Source organism: Rhyacophila brunnea, unplaced genomic scaffold (assembly GCF_057557595.1).
Source record: "Rhyacophila brunnea isolate RB1 unplaced genomic scaffold, BYU_Rbru_1.0 scaffold_20, whole genome shotgun sequence".
NCBI lineage: Eukaryota > Metazoa > Arthropoda > Insecta > Trichoptera > Rhyacophilidae > Rhyacophila > Rhyacophila brunnea.
Window position 1 is genome coordinate 13,917,917 of NW_028232860.1, and position 24,639 is coordinate 13,942,555.

General features: G+C 35.1%; 1 protein-coding gene and 1 pseudogene across 1 annotated transcript; one reads left to right on the forward strand and one right to left on the reverse strand.

Annotated features, from left to right (window-relative positions):
- Nucleotides 1-731: 731 nt before the first annotated feature.
- On the reverse strand, nucleotides 732-3,579 carry LOC147071230 (uncharacterized; annotated as a pseudogene).
- Nucleotides 3,580-5,943: 2,364 nt separating this feature from the next.
- On the forward strand, nucleotides 5,944-23,674 carry PpD3 (protein phosphatase D3). The gene is made up of 9 exons (XM_085947882.1): nucleotides 5,944-6,135; nucleotides 6,323-6,564; nucleotides 8,580-8,727; nucleotides 9,654-9,775; nucleotides 13,583-13,853; nucleotides 15,230-15,460; nucleotides 18,975-19,194; nucleotides 20,386-20,467; nucleotides 21,300-23,674. Exons 1-9 carry the CDS (start codon nucleotides 6,042-6,044, stop codon nucleotides 21,357-21,359), a joined length of 1,470 nt encoding a protein of 489 aa, XP_085804008.1. The 5' UTR covers nucleotides 5,944-6,041; the 3' UTR covers nucleotides 21,360-23,674.
- The last annotated feature ends 965 nt before the right edge of the window (nucleotides 23,675-24,639 follow it).

Sequence of the window (24,639 nt, forward strand, 5' to 3'; positions counted from 1 at the left end):
GCACAGAAATCTGAATAAAATCGGAAAAAAAGGTTAAAAACCCCTCTAGACATCAATTGGACGTATTTCTGCATACAAGATCCAACGCTCACTAGTACCATTCTGAGATAATTTAATATTTGTGAAATTGAATTGAATATTGATTTAAAAAGTATGCGTGAGTATTTAATTTTTCAAAAGTATCCCATCTAATGAAAACATATATGGGTTGTTTAATTATATTACTCAACGATATGATAAAAAGAGGAATATATAGATATTCACAAATTTGGCCCTGGATCTTTTTAACAAAATACACTTATTGTGGGTTGGATCTTTATATCAAGGAAGATAGAGGCAAAAATAAAAATGAAAAACAAATACATCTATGAATATAACACGTTTGCTTGCAGAAGATAAGGTTCTTGGCACATTTCAAATTGTTTTGCATATTACTAATGAGGCACGATGCCACTTCCTGAGCACCTCTCCAGCCTGTCCTTCAACCCAAATGTTGCAGAAGCTTTTATTATTCGACCCGATATGTATGCCAAGATTATATACCTATAGCTGTCTTTTGTAGAAAACAATGTTTATTAGTATACGAGGTAGAGGTAAAGTTTTTTTCTAAATCGAACGTAATAATTTCAGTATCAGGATCATTTTTAGCATTATTTATCAGGTCACTTCTTATTTTATCTTGCAAGTACTTCCAAGAGTCGTGATGCTTTATACGCTCTTCAACCAGAACACTACAAGCAGCCTCTGTTGTGACTTTTCTCTTGTATTGGAAAGATATCACACTTATTGCAGGTATCTTTCATAAGAGGCTTAACCCACAGATTAAGCTTAGTAACAAATAATATGTTATTAAATTTAGAGAATGAAACTATATTCGAGGTGGACTTTTCCACTTCCTCTACGTATAAATCATAGATTCGTTGGAGTTTCATTTCAGACATCAGAAATCTTGCATTACAATTTTTACGCCGATAGTGTGACACATACCTATGTCGGAATTTTTTAAATGTGCTCCACAAGAAAAGCTTCATCTTCGTAAGGTTTTTATTCCAACCTGCTTGTTTGCCTCTCTTGTCAGTTATAGAATCTTGGGACCTTAATATCTTTTTTAATGAAGTGTCAATCCTCTTTGGAGTTGTTTGTAAGGTCTTAACAAACATATTATTTCTACACACTCTTATGCCAGACAAACAGTATTGGCGAGATATGGTAGTATTCGTGGATGTGTAGCACCGTTTAATCGGCCTTTCTTTCACACAAGCAGCAATATATGTCGATTGAGCAATATATGATCCCATTCCATAATATGTATGGAATTCAATCTCTCTTTTATGTACAAAAACTACGTGATTACACTGCAGTCCACAGTTGCAGTTAAAATCGATTAAACATTTTGGGATGTATTATTTTATTTCTAGAGATAACATGCAGCATGTTTTTAATTTTTCTTTCTTCTCGAGAGAATTCAAACTTTCGTTTTCGACCCTTTCGTGGCCTACCGCCTGTTGTAACAATTTGATCCGCATCCAAATTATCTGGCAGCACCTCAACTGCATGTTCAATATCAACATTTGAGTTAATTTCCATAATTAAGGTTTAACCCACCATCTCTTGTAACGTTTAAACCATTTACTGCATTATTTTCACTTGTATAAGTATTTTGCCGGGCATCCAAATTATCTGGCGACGACTCAACATTCACATCCAAAGTATACAGATTCACTATTCTTTCAGTCTTCTTCTTCCACCATGTCACGTCCCAACATTGGGGCATAGGGCAAGCACAAGTTGGCGCCACTTCCCTCGCTCCATCGCCAACTCCTGCGCCTCCCGCCATGTCAGACCTGCAGCACGTAGGTCGCTTTTGTAGCACCGCTGCAGGGTGAGGGAGGGCCGGCCACGGCGACGGAACCCTTGAGGCTGTGCCACAAGGGTAGGAAGTGCCGCACTCTTTGGCGGCATCCGAAATACGTGTCCCAGCCACGCAAATCGTCTCTTCGTGATAACTTCAATCACCAAAGGCTGTTGTGTCTGCTCACGAACTCGGGTGTTTGTAACGCGGTCGTACCAATGTACCCCTAAGATTCGGTGGAGACATCGATTCTCAAAGCTCAAAAGCCGAGAATCTTGAAGCTTAGTAAGATGCCATGTCTCACAGCCATACAGGAGCACAGGTAGCACGCACGCGTTAAACAAACGACATTTGGTCCTCACCTCACAGAATACAGCCTTGACCTCCATGCGACTCCAAGCTGGTTGAATGCAGAGCCCGCCACACCCATGCGGATTCCAAGCTCACCAGAAATACCACCATCATCGGCAACCGTGGCATCCAATTATTTGAATCTGGACACAAGCTCTACGGGCAGACCGGAAACCCGGAGAGGAGTGTCGGCGTCGATGCATGCAGCACTGCACATGGATTTGGTCTTAGCCGCATTCAGATGAAGACCCACACGTTTCGAGTTCACGGCGAGCCTGTTCACGGTCACCTCCAACCTTTCGATCGTCGAGTCAAACACGACTGCGTCGTCTACATACTCCAAGTCGCACAGTCTTTCTTCGCATATATCGGTTGTGTCATCACGATGTAGACGTGTCCCACTGTCGAGGCAAACCGACCTACGCATTATGAAATCCATCATGATGATAAAAAGAAAGGGCGCAAGTACACATCCTTGCTTGACTCCTGACGTGATTTCAAAGAGGTCAGATGATGTTCCGGCTGCTCTCACGCGACACAGTTTCCGTGGGACACCATAGCCTAGCAGAATTTGCCACAAAGATTCACGATGAGGACTGTCAAATGCCTTTTCATAGTCCACGAAGCAGCAGGCGACAGGTATATTCATCTCTTGGTACTGTTGCAGGAGGCATCGGGGAGTTGAAATATGCTGCGAGCAGGACTTCCCCGGGACAAATCCACTCTGCTGCGCATGCAAAACCTCCAGCATAGGACTTCTAATCCTATACAAGAGAATCTGCGCCAACACCTTCCCGGGAACGCTGAGGAGAGTGATTCCTTTGTAATTATTACAGTCTTGTGGGTTACCCTTTTTGTACCATCGGTACCATCCCTCCAGGCTTTGGGGCACTGCTCCCTTTCCCACACCTCGTGCAGAAGGTCACACAAGGACGGCAATACAGCGCTCAGTCCGCAGAGCAGATATTCTGCATGGATGCCATCATCTCCAGGAGCTTTCCTGCGCTTCAGTCTTTTGACTGCCTCTTTAACTTCAGCAGTTGTCGGAGGATCTTCGCAGAATCCCGATGCAGTAGTGATTCCGAGGGCGGGGATCTCCGACGGAATATCGAAGGGATGCAATGGAGGTGGGTGATTCAGGACGTCACTGAAATGTTGGCGCCATAGCTCCTTGACCTTTGCAGGTTCAGTGACTATCACTCCGTCAGAGTTGCGTAATGCAGTTACCTCTGGACGTTTCCTACCGCAATTGCTCTGGTGATGCGGAAGAGAGCACTTCGATTATTCTTGCAGGCAGCAGATTCCGCATCCCGAATGAGGTCATCCAGGCGTCGGCGCTTATCGCGGCGGGCAGAACGCCTTACCACGCGGTCCATTGTCTAGTATTCCGCGCTGCGCTGTGCGTCGTATTTACCATTGTCCCGCAATTATTTCAGGAGCTCCCTCTTCTCAATCATCTCCCATGTATGAGGTGACATCCAGTCCGGCCTGTGCGTATGCCGCTCTCCGAAGGCAGTAGTTGCGGAGCTCATTATAGCATCCCGGAATAATATCCATTTTCCTTCCAAGGGATCCGACTCGATGGAAAACGTACCAGAAAGAGTTCGAGCATCATATAAGCACTTCCGCAGCTCCAGCTCATAGGTTGCACGCACACGGGTACTTTTCAGTTTTTCCACATTGAGTCTTACCGTCTTTTTGGGTTTTGGGACTCGTTTGAGGTCTATACGGGATTTCCCGACCAAAAGCTCGTAGTCACTGTGGATGTCTGCACCTCTATATGTCCGCACGTCTAGCAATTCATGCCAGTATTTCGCTTTGACCAAAATGTGGTCGATCTAGTTTCTTGTATTACCAGCTGGCAATGTCTATGTATATTTGTGGATGGTCTTATGAGGGAAAAGACTACCACCAATCACAAGACCATTCATTGAGGCAAAATCTACCAGACGGGAACCATTATCGTTCATTTGGCAAAGGCCATGTTTTCCCAGCACAAAGGGTCCACGCGAGGGGTCAGATCCTACTTTGGCATTTAGATCACCAAGGATAAATGGATGATCACAGCTGGGGATATTTCCAGCGGCTTCCGCCAAACTTTCGGAGAATGTATCCTTATCTGCATCGCTAGCAGCTTCTGTGGGAGCATAGCACTGCAGGAAAGTGATGGAGCCCGACTTGGTCTTGAAAGTAGCACGGAGTAGACGTTCAGAGATAGGTTCCCAGCTGGTGAGGCACTTGCAAGCTTCCTTGGACATCAGCAATCCGACTCCACTACGTCGCAATGTGGCGTGTCCGGAGTACAATAGACGAAACCCACGAATAAACTTCTCGCCAATGCCAATGAGTCGACACTCACTGATCCCGAGAACATCTAACTTGTATTGAGAAAGTATTTCTGTTATATGCTCGGCCTTTCCAGGGACATTTAGAGTACGGATATTGTAGGTTCCAAAACAAAATCGTTAACCGAATTCAGGCGAGGTCATCTAGATGGAAACGGGGGGTCCGAGGCTTCCCTGTGCTTGGATTAATCTGTTGTTTTAGGGTGTGCAGGTGAGCATCCCACAGCACCCGAATCCGAATTGCTAATTATTGATATTAATCAGTTATACTGTATTAATTCCAAACAACTTGACTGTTTCACTTATAATGTTTTAGATACTAATTGAATACCAAGTCAATTTAATATTACATAAATACTACTTGGATGTTTTTTGCAAAATTAAAAAGTTACCGTAAGGAAGATATTAAACTTGCAAAAAAGATCCAAGCTATTTTGGATCTATATAGCAAAATAAATTAAAGCCGAAAAGTCCTATACACTAATATGCGAAAAAGATCCAAGCTATTTGGATCTATATTGCAAAATTAATTAAAGGCATACAGTCCTATACACATTTATACGCGAAAAAGATCCAGGTAACTTGGATCCACATCATAATGTCGCGACAACGATCCAAGTGCTTTGGATCTTGCCTGAGTAATATTTATTTTTTGATTTTTTCAAGATATCGTTCTACAGAAATGTCGTACACATTGGATCTTTTTTGCAGAATATGGAATACATTTTTCTCTACGCGATGGTATATGTAACTCAATTTTGGTCATTCTGTGGATTGGATCTTGTTTGCAGAAATATGTCCAATTTTGGACAGAAAAAATGGCCTAAGAACCGATTAGGTCGGAGAACATTTTGGAAAGGATTTCCTCTTTTATTTTAGATGATATTTTATCTTCAGAAACACCGAGGGGAGGCTGCGTGAATTTTTAATTCGCCACTGTAGTAACCACCTAGTGGGAATCAATCTCACGTCTTTCACTTTCCGTGTGAGTGCTATCGACTCTGGGCTATCGATCCATCTATGGTTCATGCGATTATTTCTTTTAACTACGTTTTAACTGAACCACCTACAGCTTACTTCACGAAAATTAATGTAACAGAGAAGGGTGCCAGGATATTGGCAGATGGAAGGAAGTAATTTAGTACTTATTGCAAATTTTAAAGTTTTTATAAATTTGTTTAATTTAGTTGATGTTTCTTATAATCATTGTGTTTCTTATAGTCATTATGATTTTTTAAGAGGTTAAATTGCCTGTTTGGGAATCAAAATTCTGAATAATTAATAATGTTGGATTTATCACATGTTTTTGTATCCCTCATGTTATTTTGTCAAATTGTTTTCTTGCCGTAATAATTACTTTTAAAACATCGCTACCAGCAAGTAGCAACACTCGACATTACTATTGGGTTATTGCAAGTACTTTGTGAATATTGAGGTTGTGAAACTTATAAAATATATCTTATTGTTGCATTTAAATAGTATTGTTTGTAAAAATGTCTTCAGATAAAGAGAATTCCACCAGCGTTTCACCACAGGACGTCGAACAGGCGGAGAAACTGAAAAAAGAAGCAAATGACCTCTTCAAAGGTAGGTTGCCTGATCGTTAATTATCGGCCGTATATGACGTTCCCGGTGCTCTTATTTGACATTTGTTACAGTTTTATCCGTAAATTATTCAACCACCTGCTATTTTTTATTTTATTTGCCGAAAAAAATACGTAAATATCGTAATATTTGGTTTCTGAAATCACACTCACATAACCTCACTTTTCAGATCAGCACTACGACGAAGCGATAAGTCTGTATTCAAAATGCATTGAAAAGGACCCAACCAATGCTGTTTATTTTGCAAATAGAAGTATAGCATACCTCAGAACGGAATGCTTCGGTTACGCGTTGTCCGATGCATCAAAATCCATAGAATGCAATAAAACATACTTGAAAGGGTACTACAGAAGAGCTGCGGCCTACATGTCTTTAGGAAAATTTAAATTAGCTTCCAAGGATTTTGAATTTGTAAGTAACATAGTGTTCATTTTGGTATACCTATCTAATTCTTTGTTATTATACATCCAGAATCAGGCGCACACGCAAGGAAGGTTTTCGTGTCCGGACCCCTCCCACAGGAATGTAAAAAATACGATTTATTTAGGTAAATATAATATTCCTTGTCAAGACCTCGTGACTTTAGATCGATGATTTGGACTATGAACGGGTTGGCCCCACTCCTCTCGACATTCTAGGACACGTACAATATGTGACCGCCGGAAGACCTGCGGAAATCTTAAATTTGGTGCATCTATCAGTATCTGGGCCATCCAAATATTCTGATGCAACATGTCTGATTGACAAGACAATGTGGACGACAAACGAATACTTACAATTATGACCATTAAGCAACGCGCATTTGATAACCATTCGTGGATGTAACAACTCGTAATAACTTGTAAGTGTACACCCCTAGTTATACGTGCAGTCAGGTGTTCATCGTTAATATTCAAAGTGTGGAGTGTTAAGATATGGGGAAATTCTCTGAAAAAATACATTATTTGCGTTGGAAGCGATGGAAAGCTATAAGTAGTAGTCAGAGTAAATGTGAAGTCAGTAGTGCCAACTAGTTTTTATTAAGACGGTACTTCCGTGAAACGGCAAATAATTTTCATCTATAGGTGCGACGAAATTTTGGACTCGCTGGCAATCGGAGAGCTAACGTCGAGCTGCGAACACGTCAATTTGTTTCGTGATGGCGACGGGGGTAATACTTCTTAATTCGTGTAAAGATGACTAAAAAACGTTACCCATTTACTTGAAAAAGAAAACATGTCATTGAATATATTATTATTGTTACTAATAGAACAATAAACAGAACATTAATGGACGCATGTTGGATTTATATGACAAATTATATTTCGTTTGGCACGTGTCATTTGCACAATCCGCGCATCGCCTAGCCACGATCTTTTTAGACCATGCCTCAACTGAGGTATAGCCTTAACCAAGACCCCTTAATACTCAATAAAAAAAATATGATGGATATTTTTTTTAACCGACCCCCCTAACCATTTTACTGTGTTCATACTGTGTCATATAATATGACAGATTGTGCAGGAGTTACAATGAATAGATTCGTCAATTTAAACGCCTTTGATTTTGTTACGTAAGTTATCAGTTGTTAATTCTCAAATGATATGAATCCATAGTACAGTCACGGCCAAAAATAAGCACCTAACAAGATTTATTTGTTTTGGTCCAATTATAATAATATAATGAAGTGGAAGGAGTATAATAATATTATAATATAGAAGTGGCGAAGGGTGGAGGTAGGCTGTTAAGATCCGCCATAAATAGTGCACATTAAACTTTTTCAGACATACATATTTGTTTTCATTGAAATAAGACTACAATTTACAGATAGTGTTGGTTAGTTTTTAAAATTCAATTAAACCCTGAGAAACCTAGCCATAATAGATAATAGTCAAAAAATACATGTCTATCTATATAATATCTAAAATTATACCATTAAATCATACATAACTTTAAATATTTTATAAATAGAATAATATTTTTTATTTATTATAGTTTGGCTTAGTCAGGGCTTAATTAATTAAAAAAATTAACCAACAATATGTGTAATATGTATTTTTAATCCAACGAAAACAAATAACTATGAATGAAAAAGTATCCACAATTTTGTCGTATTCCCCAAATTAGACCAAAACTATTATGGTTTCGTTTAGGCATGGTTTAATTGATTTTTAAAAACTAACTAACACCATCTGTAAATTGTAGTCTTAGTTCAATAAAAACAAATACATATGACTAAAAAAGTTTAGTGTGCACTATTTATAGTGAATCTTAACAGCCTACCTCCACCCTTCGCCACTGTAATATAGACATTTACGGAGCAAGGCTATTAAAAAATGCAAATTTATTTATAGTAAAAAATTTACACTTAATTACCAGCTGTGCAGTAGCAAAATCGGAATCGTGTGACTTAAATTTAAGAATTAATAAAACTTGTGTTGTTTCAGGTTACCAAATTGCAGCCAAATGACTTGAATGCCAAGTTAAAGTTCACAGAATGCAATAAGATTGTCAAAAAAATGGCCTTCGAAAGAGCTATTGCTGTTGATAAACCGGAAAAATGTATTTCAGATTCGCTGGACTTAGATTCAATGAGTGAGTATCCTAAAATTCTTTTTTTCTTCTCGGAATATCTTTCCTATCCGAGGTTAAACACTGTATATACATTGAAACAGGCCCTCGATGAATATATGAGACAGTGTCGGTTTCAATCACAAAAACTACCTCGTTTTTGTTTTTCAGAGAATGATGTTTATTTGTAAAAAAAATGGGTGTGGTACAGCGTAAATCATAATATCCACTTGTAGGCAACAGCGTATCAAGAGCCTAAGTCCTTAAAACAGTCTCGAGACAATATATTTCTAGTTCGAGGTGCGTTCATAATGTTCGCGAGATCGATATCGGCGCGCAGAGCGTTCATCACTCGTCCTCGGTACACGGCACAGGTGATAAAAATTAATTCCACGAACACCGTGCTTAAAGAATTAAATATTTACATAGAGATGCAATTATTGTACAAGAAAGATGTAAATAAATCTTAAACCTAATTTATAGCTACTGTGCAGACAACTCTCGATTATAATATAAGACAGCCAGAAGCTGGTTTCGGGAAAATACCTTTCGATATTTAGATGGCTAGATACAGAAAATTTCATCACAGAATAAAAGGACAATATTATGCCGTTGGACAATAAATAACATTTTGACAGTCTGAAAGTTGAATAATAACCCTGGAATTAAACTGACTGCCTATTACATTATTACACCAAGTTTACTAGGTATAAATATCGGTTATCGATAATTTTCCCAGGTTTAATATAACAACTAATTTTCTATATATGTATGTGAATCAAAATTATTGTATGCAACGCCATTATTGATGAGAACTGTTTGAAGAAGTACCACAATGCGCTCCAGTCTATAAAAAAAGTCCTGGACTGTAAGTTGATAAAGGAAATGTATTCAAAGATGGTAAATTTAATCTCTTGCATGCATTAATGTTTCTTTTTCTTATTTTACAGCGATTGAAGATGAATATGATGGGCCCAAGTTAGAAAATGATAAAGTAACCCTAAAGTTCATCACCGACCTTATGGACACCTTTAAGAAACAAAAGAAACTTCACAGAAAGTATGCTTACAAGGTAAATTGGACAGAATATTCTTGAAACTTGTACATATTATTCTATATCCATGTATGAAAATCCAACCTTTATTAATGAAACGGTTAGATCTACGTCAAGATGGTGGTGCGTGGATCACGTTATGCACAGTTAGACTAAATTACCTTAAAAAATGAGTTGTGAAATGACCCCCACGGTGAAATCTTTAAATAACTGTCGAAAATATACATTGATCCATGCTCAATTGGGACAGATTTCAATTTTGGCTATTTTGACGCCTATTGCATATTTGAAAAAAATTATTTTTTAGTGTCACATGCGTAATACATACATTGTTATAAAATTTAAGAATTTATAAAAACACGTTCATCTAAACTCGCTTCACATAAATCTGAATCAATTTGGTTACAAAAAGGTGTCCAACCTTCATAATTGCTATCAACAATTGGGAAAACAAACAATGGATGCGCCCGATTTTTCAGATAGTTGTTATGTACACACGGATCAACACTTACCCAATTTGCACAATTCTCAATTGAGGCGTCTATTTCCAATACCCGCTAAATCCACAATCACGAAAAAATCATGTTTTGGTTGTTTCGTGTCTATACATAAGAATCAGTGCGGCCTGTGTATTTATTTTGTTCCTAAATACGTTATATCCCTAGGAAAAACGACTCTAAAGTTTCAAGTTATTTCCTATATCCGCCATCTCCAGACGGCAAATCGTTCCCATATCCGCCAAATCCTTCATCAGCCAATGAGCGCTCTGCATTGCGCGGTAATGCAAGATGGCGGTCTAGCTCTCAAACAGTGAATATCGTGTCCATTTCGTCCGTGTTTTTACCAAGTTATAATGTCGGAATTATTGAAAAATGTGCAAAAAAGTTCTCTAAATAAAGGACGGAAGCATATCCAGTAACGATGTTTATGGAAAAAAGAAATACAACGCAATGAAAGGTAAATGAAGTTTTTAATATTTCCCTCTAATTTTGAGAACGACTGGGTGTTTAACAAATTGTGTTGAAATATTGTTTTGTGTTAAATTATTAATTTATACTATCATGATTATTCAAATACAGATCTATATAGGTACAGTGTGCCAATATATACATGGTAGTTTTCAAGAATGCAACATCTTTGTAAAATGAATTATAAGTACTTAATTATCGAAAGACTAGTGAATAAAAACGTTCATTGATGGGTTAACATTGTATCAGTCATTTGGCCCCCGAGAATAATTCAATGCAAATGCAACATAAATGTTTCGGATGAAGTGACATAAACAAACAAATAATTAATTATTTTAAGTTCCATCAATCATCATTCATCTCACTGGCGGAAAACAATATTAATATAAACGCATTTCCCCAAAAGATTTTTACACATAACTATCTTGAGTTTCTTTTGTGTATACCTAGGTACCTACTAATATTTATTAGGTCATTTTTTTTTTTAAATATAAATATTACTTGTAGAAAATCCACAAGCCAGTGAAAAATGTTATTTACACACTATTCATCTTCAAATAATAACCTACATAATAATATAATAATTGTAGACAGTGCCTATTTTTCAGTCAATTATTATGTAGGTACCTGGTGTTTTTGGTTTTATCGTGTAACTTATATTTAAGTAGCTTTTAATTTTACAAAAATAAATTGTAAATTACAAAGGACATAATAAAATAACATGCAAACACTGTCTTATAATTTAGAAGTATTCAGATGCTAATGCTCGTGACGCACGTTTGCCATAAAAAGTATTTCAAATTTGAATAGGTATAACAAATTCCTATAAGAATTTATCCCCAATCAAAATAAATGTTGGTCCCGTCGACTAAAACGAACGTATTAAAATAACACCGTGTAAATGTGAATCAAAACAAAGGATTTTTTTCCAATAGAGTAATAAAATGTATGATTGAAACGAAATGCTTCCGTGAAAAAATACTCTCCCGTAACTATGTTAAATGGTTTTGTTTCTTACATAAAGTTAGTTTAATTTATAAAATATTTAAGAAACGATGTTGGTGAACATAAACATTTAAGAGGTCCTAATTTTAGCACACGCGACAATTATTTTGTGTGATTTTTTTTACTTATGTTATATTGTTAAATGCTGTGTTTTTTTTATTTAGGTGATTATATTACGTTTTTTTGTAAGCTTTAAAAGTAAGAAACAATACACATTTACGGCGCGAATATTCTGCTACTTCTGTAGGGTCAAGTTGACAGCAATATTGATTGTTAATAATTGGTTGGTGATAAAGAAACCCATTGTTTATTGCGACTGCCTGCTTGACATTTTTATTATGTTTTGTTGATCATTTTAATGTGTAACACAGTCAAACAGTATTTTTAATGGTAGTTATCTTTATTTCAAATTCGTTTTTATTTAAAATTTATACGAAAATCTACAAAACGTAATATGCAGGTACCTAGGTATTTTTTATTATTGGTGACGGCATATCAAATTAATTACGTAATGAAAGAATATACCTACGCAATTTTTACTTTAGACAAATATCTATTTGTAGAACCTATGCAGATAAAAAGTTTTAAACAATAAACCTGTAAATATGAAAACATCAAGTAGCTTAAAGTTTAAAATAAAATGGCGTATAATTAATGTACCTAACTATCTGTTTGAAAATGACCTACTAAGTACCTACAATATTGCATTTTTTTTTTTTTAAAATAATGAACGATTTTAAAATAATATGCACCTATAAATTAATACATATTATAAACCTACCTACTAAATATTCTACCTGCATGCTAGTATTGTCTATAGCAGAGATTTCTCGCGATTGATCGCGCGCGCAAATGCGGCAGCGGACACATTCGTGTGCGCAATGAAAAATGATAAGGAATCTAATTAGTATAATATTCTTTTTTTATTTTTGTGAAAACCTGTTTTATTCGAATTAACTGTTATTTTGTATACATTTTCAAAAAGGCGGTAACAATTTCCTTGTTTCCCAGTTGAGAACCCCTGTAGCTATAACTCTACTCTATAGTTTTTATTATTTGATGTCATTATTTTTATTATGGAATCAATTTTATTCAATAAAAATATTTAAAACTAAAACTTGCATTTGCATAATTATTTCTGGTAACCCTGTATCATGCTGAAACAAATGTTAATTTATTACCATCGAACGACGCCAAATCCAACAGTGATTACTTACTAACTCCGCCAAATCCTGTGATAACAATCAAACTCCGCTACCTCCAAACGGGTTTTGCATTTTGTATACTATAAAACGAAAATATTTCGGCAATTTATTGTTTAATCCTAATGAATCATACTTTTTAACATACGTGCATTTTTATTTGTTAAATTGAAGCATGTAATTTCCTTATACAGAAAAAGTCCATTTGCCAAAATTGCTTGCGTGTGGATTTGGCGGGTATTGGAAATAGACGCCTCAATTACATATAGCACTTCCCCTTAATCGTCACCTTAGATACTTCAGACCTATGGATCAGCTTTCTCCAAGTTTCCCTGTTCTTTGCAAACCTTGTGGTTGGATATTATCGGTTTACTAATAAATTCCTTCACTTGAACACTCCACCTCATTGGTGTCAATCTTCTGCCTTACTATGCACACAAAAAAATTAACCTTTCGAGGCTCACACAATATGACACGGGCAAACAGAGGACAGTCTCTCACTAACGCTGTAGCATAAGTTAGTTAAAAGGCATCGTATTATAAAGCTACAACAATAACACATTCCAATCACTTAAACTCCTTCATCGCCCCATGTCACCCTATGATTTCTTCGACATTGTATGTTTAATATTTGTCCTGATATTTTTTAGATCCTGGTCGATATAAAGAGTTTTATGCAGCAGCAACCATCACTAATAAATATAGCAATCAAGGATGAGAATAAATTCACCGTGTGCGGAGACATCCATGGCCAGTTTTATGATCTCATGAACATATTTGAACTCAACGGACTGCCGTCTCCAACCAATCCTTACTTATTCAATGGAGACTTTGTGGACAGAGGGTCGTTCAGCGTCGAATGTATCTTCACACTATTTAGCTACAAATTGTTATATCCTGAATATTTCTTTATGTCTAGAGGTTTGTTTATACATAATATGTTTATATCAGATTTATCTCCATTTCACTGTCGGATTCAACTCATGTAAATGACTCATTCGAGAAAACTGACCATTTCACATAATATCTGGATTCCATTGTCACCACTAACAACAATACCGAAACAGAAATTAGATACAATTACAGATATACAAAAGATATATACAAGGCTGAAGCCAGTTCTCGTATAAATCAGGATATTGGTTTATACAGTAAATAACAAAAAGTCTGAAAACGGTCTTCCGATGTTCGAACGAAAGATTCTAGCAAAGGTCTTGCATACTTCACAACCCAACATTGGGTAACCCAACATAATCCAAAACAGGGCTAACCACTATGTATCGTTTTTGTTGCGAAATCATCTGGGCAGAGAAGTATCAGGAAACCCATAATGTCGTTGGATGTCGTGACCTAGGATGCACGAGTGATTGGAATCCCGGATTGTGAAGGATAGACCGGACTAGGGACGACTGTTACAGAAGTTGTTGAAGTAGTTGCGCCATGAATGATGATGAGGATAATCTATAGCAGTATTGTTTATATGTGTGATGTGTGCAGTCCACTGGATATAATATGTGTATCAGTGGCGAAGGGTGGAGGTAGGCTGTTAAGATTCGCTATAAATAGTGCACACTAAACTTTGTTAGTCATATGTATTTGTTTTTATTGAACTAAGACTACAATTTACAGATTGTGTTAGTTAGTTTTTAAAAATCAATTAAACCCTGCCTAAACGAAACCATAATAGTTTTGGTCTAATTTGGGCGATACGACAAAATTGTGCACACTTTTTCATTCATAGTTATTTGTTTTCGTTGGATTAAAAATACATATTACACATATTGTTGGTTCATTTTTTTATTTCATTAAGCCCTGCCTAAACCAAACTATAATAAATAAAAAATATTATTCTATCTATAAAATATTCAAAGTTATGTATGATTTAATTGCATAATTTTAGATATTTTATAGATAGATATGTATTTTTTGACTATTATCTATTATGGCTTGGTTTCTCAGGGTTTAATTGAATTTTAAAAACTAACCAACACTTTCTGTAAATTGTAGTCTTATTTCAATGAAAACAAATATGTATGTCTGAAAAAGTTTAATGTGCACTATTTATGGAGGATCTTAACAGCCTACCTCCACCCTTCGCCAATGATATGTATACATTGAATTCAGCTCCGTAGAATGCAACAGCGAAGTTAAAACTAATTTCGATTGTCATGATTGTATAGATGTACAATATTTCACCAATTCTTCAGTGTAAAAAATACTATTTTCACTAGGTTAAGCATTACTTAAGATTATAACATTATGATAACAGATCTTATTATGTTTCTGATTATTTCCAGGTAACCATGAATCGTCGACAATGAACCAGATATACGGTTTCGAAGGAGAAGTGAAAGCCAAATACTCTGCCCAGATGGCTGACCTCTTCACAGAAGTGTACAATTGGCTTCCGTTGGCTCACTGCCTTAACGAGAAGGTGCTCGTAATGCACGGTGGGCTCTTCTCCCAAGATAATGTTACACTCAAGGACATAGAGGAGATTGATAGGAATAGACAGCCACCTGCCGAAGGTAAATATCACTTTAAAATCATGTCAGTAGGCATACTATGTAACAATGTTACGAGAGTATCGAGCATTGATGTATTTTCTAATTTATTTTGTGCATTATTACCACGTTTTTATTAGCTCGTGTTCTTGTTTGTCCAATACAAATTTTTTCTTGTTTTTCCAAATCTTGCAATCGATTTTTAACTAACTTCCCGACTAGATAGACATTTGAAACTTTTAGAATAAATCAGAACACAGTGACAATGCATTCTTTTAATACTTTTAGCCATCTTTAAGCAGAATTGAATTCATTTTCAGTTAATTCTGTTTTGTATGGAAAGTTATTTTGGAAAAAATCGTAAAAAGTAAAACACTATTATTGGTTGCTAAGGGGGTCTTAGCAACTAAATTATTAATATATACGTGCATTACTATGGAAATCAATATGAAATGTCAAAATGGCATTTCAGTATTTTATATTTATTCACTATTTCTATCAAGTACAAAAAAAGTATTTATTACAAGTTTATATGATTCAACAGAAAATTCAAAAATGTGGTAAGGTGATTGGGGTAATTCCGAATATGGGTATATTCCGAAAGTTCAAAAATTCTACCAATCGAAGCGATATTTTCCTATTGGCAACATTTAGTCTAGACACCATGTTCATTGTGCTCGCCTCGTCAGTCGTCGCTAGTCGCTAGTGTCAACAATGCGTGCATACCATCAAGTTTTTTCGGAGAAGTGTTTTTCGCGCCATTTTTGCTGATTCGTAATTACCCCAACTTAAATATCTTGGAATTCTGGGAAGTTATTAGAATAAGTGATTGCTTTTACGATAGATTATCGTTTTTTACGAATTTGTGAGAGGAACACAATGTCCTAGCTGTGTTTTTAATTTTTTTTCGGAAATACCCCTTTGGGGTTATTCCGATATATATTCATTCCACAATAGCCCACTTAACTTTTTCATAGTAATTGGCAGTGATTCTCAATCTGTAAAGATACTAAAATTATATCTAGTTTAGATGTACATAATATACTTAATTAAATTAATATTAAAGTAAGTAAATTTAGCGTCGTCCTAATAAGAAGCTATTGCACGTCCTATTGTAATCTTGGGTAAGTGCGGTAACACCAGCCTTGACTTAACAGCATAACTAGTGTATCCAACATCATGAGCAAATATAGCGATTCTGATATTATAGATTATCTTGATTTTGAAGTATTGATGGATTAATACTCTGAAGATAATTTTAAAATATACATGGAAGAATCAAGGTCACAAAAAAACAAAAGATGTGAAATATGGTGAAAGTTTAACTGACGAAAAGATACTCACCAACAACGATTCAAATTCTCTCTGTACTAAGAGTAAAGGTGTTGGCAAAAAAAGTAAAGGTAAAGAAAATCAAGCGGATAAAACAGACAAAAAACGAAGAGAAAAGACACATTGAAAGAGATGACAACGACAACGTTGATGTTTTTATAAAATGAAAAAATATCACAACTAGAGAAGACTCAAAAGAAAAAGACAAAGATGAACAACTGCTACTAAAACTGAAAAATAAAGATATAGTATACAAAACTCAAGAAAAGGGCCCTCAAGAAGAAGAAGGAAAATTACAAATTAAATGATTCAGTGCTTGTCAGATATTCAATCAAAAAAAAATGAAGGTACTATATTGGGTTCATAGAAGAAATAATAAAACATGAGGAAACATACTTCTCTATCAACTTCTTAAAAACTATGAGACCACAGCGGCAGCTAACCTTTATTACGACCAAAAGAAAAGATAGTGACAACGTTCCAGAGTCATTATAGTGAAGAAGATAGATATACAAAAAAAAGTGCTGATGAAAAAGAATATTACTTATGTAATGATAAAGATAGAATTTATTTTGACTGATTGCGTACCAAACCAATAGATCATTATTATGTATATGTGAGGCTTTCAGACAGTGTCTTAAGCAATTCTGTTATATTTTTTTAACAGTGTAGCCCGCATTTTAGTTTTAGGTTTGCTAGCAGGAATAAATTATAAGTTTATGCCATAAAAGTAGATGAAAATGATTAAAAAGACAAGTTCCAACTTTGATTTAACATTTATAATGTTGACTAATTTAATTGTATGGGTATGAAGAAAGTTTATTTCGTTGTGCAAAAAGCAGTAAGTAAACAAAAGACATCTTTATAAAAAATATTGTTCTATCAAGTTAGGCAAATAAGAATGTAGACTCAAATAAAAATTGATTTTTAAAATTATCACTTTCTTTGATTTTCCCCGTACTTGTGTCATATTAAAATATTTTTTCTCATTATTTGTCACCGGTGGGAACAAAACTGGTAGTGACAACCGGGAATAAACCTGCTCTGCTCCATCCCGTTCCACAATCCCTATAATCCTAAGTACTTAACTGAAATGTTGAGAACCACTATCTTTTTTTGGGGTAATTCCGAACTAATAGTATCAAAAGTTAGGGATTATGGAAACTAATAACAAAATTGATGATATTTTGTGTTAGGAGTAATTACGGTCGAAAAAGAAAGGTAAACCTTTGGTCAAAGTGCAATAAAATCAACTTTTGAATAATTTCGGAATTACCCCAAGATATTTCCCCAATACCAAAAAAGGTCGTAATTTCCCCAATACCAAAAAAAAATGACTCAATATTTCAAATTCTCAATTTAAAGAACCCAACTATATATTCAAGAATCTAATATATATTTATCATACATCTTTTCTTTAAGTACACAGAGGTAAAACAATAATGGCAATAAATATAAAACACTTTGAATAATTAACCGAAATATATAACCTCTAGTCATCTCATAGAAATTTCTGTCGGAATTACCCCAATGCACCTTATATAAAAAGTTCTTTTTATCTTGAAATTATATTTTGTCAGTTCAGATTTATTTGTTCATTATTGGTGATATATGTATAGGCTTACCATACGTCCGTTTGACTATGATTCATGAAGTCCCAACCTGTTTGACGTTTTGTTCTGGTTTATGTATTTATTTTCTGATCCACATACAAGAAATCGATAATTTGATCTCTAAAATGCCATTGATTGTTATTTTTTTAAAACTATATTGAGCAGTGACATAAGGTGGAGGTTGGCTGTAGAAATCCGAGAAAAATAGTTCACACTAAATCTTGTCAGTCATACTTATTTGTTTTCATTGCATTAATAATTTTAATTGCAGATGATATTGGTTCGTTTTTAAAATTCAATTAAAACATTTTTTTATTTTTATCTCATGGTTTTGTTAGGCAGGGTTTAATCATTACCTTTTATAGATGACGTCACATAGGTATGAAATGAATTTTGTGCATTATTGTTATACATACTTCTTTTTTGTCAGTCAAATCGGGGTTTCACTATATTATAGATATTTTTTATGGTTAATTTGGCTTATTGAACTTAATTTTTAGATTTTCCTTTTGACACAAATATTGTCTTTCCATCAAGAATTGACGGTTAATACAATTAAATTGATTAATGATTATGAAACTCTCCATTGACAGGTGTAATGTGTGAATTGCTGTGGTCGGATCCGCAGCCTGAGGTGGGGCGGGCCCCGAGCAAGCGAGGTGTTGGCTGCCAGTTTGGACCCGACATCACCAAGAGATTCTTGGAGCTCAACAAACTGCAGTACATCATTAGGAGCCACGAGGTCAAGAACGAAGGCTACGAGGTCGCCCATGGTGGAAAGTGCATCACCGTATTTTCAGCACCAAATTACTGGTGAGCAGCAACATCTAATATGTAGCATTTTCACCATTTATGACATCAACCGAAACCTGCTGAAGGGTCAAAGTGGCAGAAAGGTGAAGAAAGGAGATACTAATATGTAGTTAAATTTTTGCATTCAATAGACTCAACTTTTCCCAAATAGATTATGTAAGGGAAACTGTACTTGGAAGAACCGGCCCAGATTATTGATATTAAGGTATCAAAAAATTTCAAGTTCTGTTATGTAGTGCAAAATATAAAAGGGTTCCATAACTAAAAAGAATTGATAAATTGCCACCTGCATCTATCATATATTTTAGTCAAATTAATGCTCTCCTCACGACGGCCGAGCGCCTTATAATGTCATGACTCCCAGGTTCGAATCCTGGGTCTAGCAAATACACATATTAATTTTCAATTTGTGTTTGGAGTCAGAGTATGAACCTAAAGTGCGACCCACATTGAGGTGCGTGCGCCCAAAGATTTTGCGGAGTATTTTGCGCTCGAAGACAACTAATTTGTTTTCCTCGTTTTGAGTTAAGCACTAAGTCTCACAGCCATAAGTGACCACTGGCCTTATAATTGTTTTATAAATTAGAAGTTTGCTTCTTCGGCCTAGAATTTTCGACCCCACCAGTCGCTTGCAGGCATGCCAGCATTTATTCCCGGAGATAAGGCGGATTTTTATCTCCTATTATCCTAATTATTATTAATTATTCATGCTTATTTCAATTAATTTTAACAGTGTCTACGTGTGCGTACGTTAAAATACATGCGGCATGCCATACATAGATAATAGAACCCAACCTGCAGACCACAGATAATAGACAATAACACCAAGAACAACGACATTACATTTTTTTTTCCGTAGCGGCAGCCTGTGACAGTAGGCGACAAGCGCCCTGACATGCACCTCAATTTGGGTCGCGCTTAATAGGTTGAACAAGTGGCCAACATCCATTATAAAAAAACAAAAATCTATTAATACAAACCTCCAAACAAACAAGAGGTCAATATGATCCTATTTGAATCGGTCATGGTCAAAAGAATATGAGTTAAGACATTCTTCTTCTACCGGGGTGTCGCTTGGTGGAAATCATTCTTTAAATTCGAATTGATGGGAAAAACCATCCTCGACTTTGGTTTTCCCATCTCATCTTCATATATTATTTTACTATTCATGAAACTCTTTCGTTTTTTCAGTGATACAATGGAAAACTTAGGAGCCTTTATCAACATTAATGGAAAAGATATGATTCCCAAGTTCACATCCTACAAGGCAGTGGTAAGGAAAATTTAATCAATTATTGCTTTTGAAATGAAAGTATGTAGTAATTAGTATGAGAACTTTTTTTTATTGTTCAAAATCGATTGGAAAAAAATGAGTATTCAATATTCCACTCCTATGGTAAATGACAAGCACGTCCAACGTGTCAATTATGAGATGATTTTTTGGTGGTCGATCACACTATAGGCCCATTGGAATTGAGTTTAAGAATTGAGAAAATATATAAAGCATGTACATATATTCAGTTGTAATATAATATGATTTCATTAAGATTGTGAAGAGGAAGCCATTAACAATGAAAAACCCCACGTTACCTAATCATATCAATTGATTTATATTGCATCACTCACAATCGACCGCATAATTGAGAAAAACAAAAAATGTGAATTCCCAAATTTTAAATTGAGGTGAAGTTTTCTCTCACCATCGTGCAATAGGTTCTTTGCTCAGAAGTTGAACACTGGCTTTAATTTAGAATTTGTGTGATTTGATACTGTTTGGGTACGCTAAAGAAACCGTGTTTGTGCCAACAATCCGTAAACTCTTGTGCGCATTTAAGGACTACATCTGTAATGTTATGGCCGACATGGAGCCCGAAATGTGTGAAAAGTCATCAAAAACATGCGTAAGTGGATCTTGAGCTGCAAGATAACCCGGAAAGATCATTTAAATGATTTTTTTTTCCGAAAATTATCCATAAAAAATAAATTCGCAAAAAGTTGAGTGTTTTATTTAATAAAACAAATTCGTATCAAAACTCCGAAAACCTTTTATATAAAACCAAATGTTCAAAGAAGGGAATATTAAAACAATTTTTTTATTATTTCAGCCCCATCCCGACGTGAAACCGATGGCGTACGCAAACCCTCTATTAAGTATGATGTGTTAACAATGCTAGGAACAATAAGTAGTGCTTTTGTACTCCATTTTTATAACTTACTATAATATTGTAACAATACACACCAGTTCTTTTATTGATAATTTATAACCAATCGAGCATCGACATATCAGACATGTCTTTTTCTTGAAACAAGAAAGCAATCCGCCATATTTTATAAAATACAAATTATGGTTTATTTACTTATTGACGTGTACAGGCTATTAATAATTTTACTCAATATTCATTCCACAATTCTTTCGCATTTATTAACAACCTCGTGAACGGGTGAGAGTGTAGAGAATAAATTATCATGTAGTTTCAGGATAAATGTTGCGGAGAATTTTGTCTTAGGTGTGATACGGTATACCTTACTACAGTAAAACTCCGTTAATATGAACACAGTTAATTCGAAATTCACCATAAGTAAGTCAAAATTTTCTCGAAAATTCAAAAAATCTATTTCTAACGATTTTGAAGAAATGGAACAAAAAAACTTAATTTGAAGTCTTTTGTCATACATTTTGTATGTCATAATTCGATTTTTTTTCGATTTCCTGCCCTGCTGATTTTGAATTAACAGAGTTTTACTGTATTATCAGTGTTGATATTGTGATATTGATATTGATTGACTATTGTTGATTGTATTGCACTATGTTGTGTGCTATAGGATCCTCGACACTACAATTTGATCAGTCAATTCAGACACAAAGCCCACAAAAGGTGTTGGGAGAACGGCGCGCATGACAAGTAGCGCGACCGCTCACTCAAAATGCAAAGTGTTCTTATAAACTGCAGTGCCTACTGTAAGTGTGATGAGGCAAAAGGTGCGCGTGGACCGCTCAGTTTTCACTGCTAATAGTGTGGGTAAACGATGATACAATTCACCTATTTTTTTTTGTTATTGTGCCTATCGATTTGAAATTGTCGGTTTCTAGATAAAAATGGAAAAGAAATGTCTTCAATCTACTTTCCAAGATAACGAAAGTCAAATAATTCACTACTCCGCTACTGACATGGGTGGTGCAGTGAGTATCCGCTTTCCGTATACGTTGAGCAATGCCTCGTAAACCCCCTCACAAATTTCACACTTTAGACTTATTCGCCAAACTCATGTCACCGAATATGTTAATTTTGCAAGCAGACAGTTTTGCAACGCTTAACAACTCCATAGCTTAATTGAGCTCCCCTCCATAAAAATTGCATTATTCTGAAATCTTTATTTAGATGATTAAACATGACGCAGCAGCAGTTCACAAATAATTTGATACGTGCTTCTGGTCACCACTCTAGCGCCATCTGTTTTCAAGATTATATAATGATATTTGACTTGCTGATTTTGCTATCTATGGTCGATTGCGATCTAGTGTAGGCAACCTGTAACTAGGTATATGCTTTTGACCATTGTTTAACACGTTTTTGTGGTTGGTTGGAGCACAAATAAGCAGGCTTGTAACTTGAGCATTTTCAATACTGATATCCCATATAGATAATAAAAATGCATATACATATATCTATAGAGGAGCACTGTGTCTTTATGTGTGCACAAAGGCGCTCGAATGAAAAGCCAACTGCAGGTTGCATCTTGAATTTGTTTCTACACCGGCAGTTCCTTGATTTGATGGTGTGCATGAGTGATTCATACATAATAATTGATTTTATTTAAGTTTTCATCTACGAGTACTAAAAAATATGTAGGTCTTAAAGTATTATTTTTATAATGACTCTTTAACTAAGGTGCTTTTATAATATTATATTTATGACATATTTGATTTTGTGAAACGATACTTGTTTTGATACGTGCCTCCAGTCTGAATATAAACAATACTTCAATTTATTGAGGTAGGCGACGTTTATTATGGATTGATTGGAAACATAGGGCAGAATTTTTTTTGAACAGCTGCCTGTGCCTGCACCCATTGTCTAAATTAGCAAGTTCCTTTTCATTAAATGGATGTTTTTAATCACACTTTGTTAGTAACGGTATACTGTATCACATTTTGTTATGTAAAGTCATGCCAGGTACCTTTAAACTGCAATAATTTGAATAGAGAGATTAACTGAATAAGTAATTAACTATCTACATTTAATATCAATAATGTTTGTAAACGTTCGAATGAAATATCACAATTTCCATTGTATAATTGTTGAAAGGAATATTTTAATAACGCATTGTGTAAAAAGAGTACAAAATATATGGGGCATTCTTAATGCCTTATGATGAAATAATGCATCGTGCAGATCGGAAATATTAATTTTTAAGTGCCAATGTCTCAGCTTCTACAACATTTCTATGGGTTAATGCAGAGATGTTATATGTCCAGTTTTCAACAAAATTGTTACATAAAAACACCCACGTCTTCCTTTTAAAAAATAATGAGCATTGTCTCATTCAAATGCGTATTATGTAAATTTCATGGTGGATTTACTCAAAACACACCTGTGCACTGACCCATCGATTGGTTGACTTCAGCACTCTTCCACCGTGTCTACAAGATTTTTTTTATTTTGTTACTAATTTTTATCACTGTGTTGAGAACAATGTTTTTTATCCCATGAATTTGAAACATCATGCATACTATCAATAAAAATATTGTGCAGTCATAAAGTTATTTATCGAATTATATTTTAATTGCTTTTTTTTATCATAAATATATAGTAAATTTAGTCTAATTTGCTCATATTATACTCAAGCATATTTTCTGTATAATAAGTATTTTATATGCAGAAGTATTTAAACCGGCCAAATTAATATTAGCTGGCCTAGATTGTAAGTAATAAATTCAATATTTCATACCTAGTGAAATTTTTCAAACCTTAGTTCAAATTTTACAACATACATAATATTATTCTTTCAGTGCATAGTAATTGCAATTCACAACATAGTGCATAATTTTATTTTAAAAATCGTCTTTCTATCTTGTAAACCTCATAAATCCGGAATCCTTCGAATTTGGACTCCGGATAGAGAATGAGTCTAATATGCATTTTGTGTGTTAAGGCAGTTCTGTTTTCGAATTGAACTATTATACGTGTGGTTATATTAGTAACAAGTTCATTATCTTTCTCTTTTATTGGCAACCCCAAAAACAAAATGGCAGCATACATTTTGTTTACATAACCTATGTACTGCTTTTGGGAGCTTAGATAAAACTGACAATGAAGTATCTTTCCACAGGTATTTATAGCTTAATTTTATATTCAAATGTCTGTTTTGATATGCCAATATGTGAGATGCATAAAATGTACGTTGAATTTAATTATACACTATCCAATCCTGTGAAGTATTCAA

Excerpts from the sequence above, each read along its gene's own strand:
- PpD3 (XM_085947882.1), top strand. The coding sequence starts at position 6,042 with ATGTCTTCAGATAAAGAGAATTCCACCAGCGTTTCACCACAGGACGTC. Across the intron at positions 6,136-6,322 it reads AGCAAATGACCTCTTCAAAG|ATCAGCACTACGACGAAGCG; the intron begins GTAGGTTGCCTG and ends CTCACTTTTCAG. Across the intron at positions 8,728-9,653 it reads GCTGGACTTAGATTCAATGA|CGATTGAAGATGAATATGAT; the intron begins GTGAGTATCCTA and ends CTTATTTTACAG.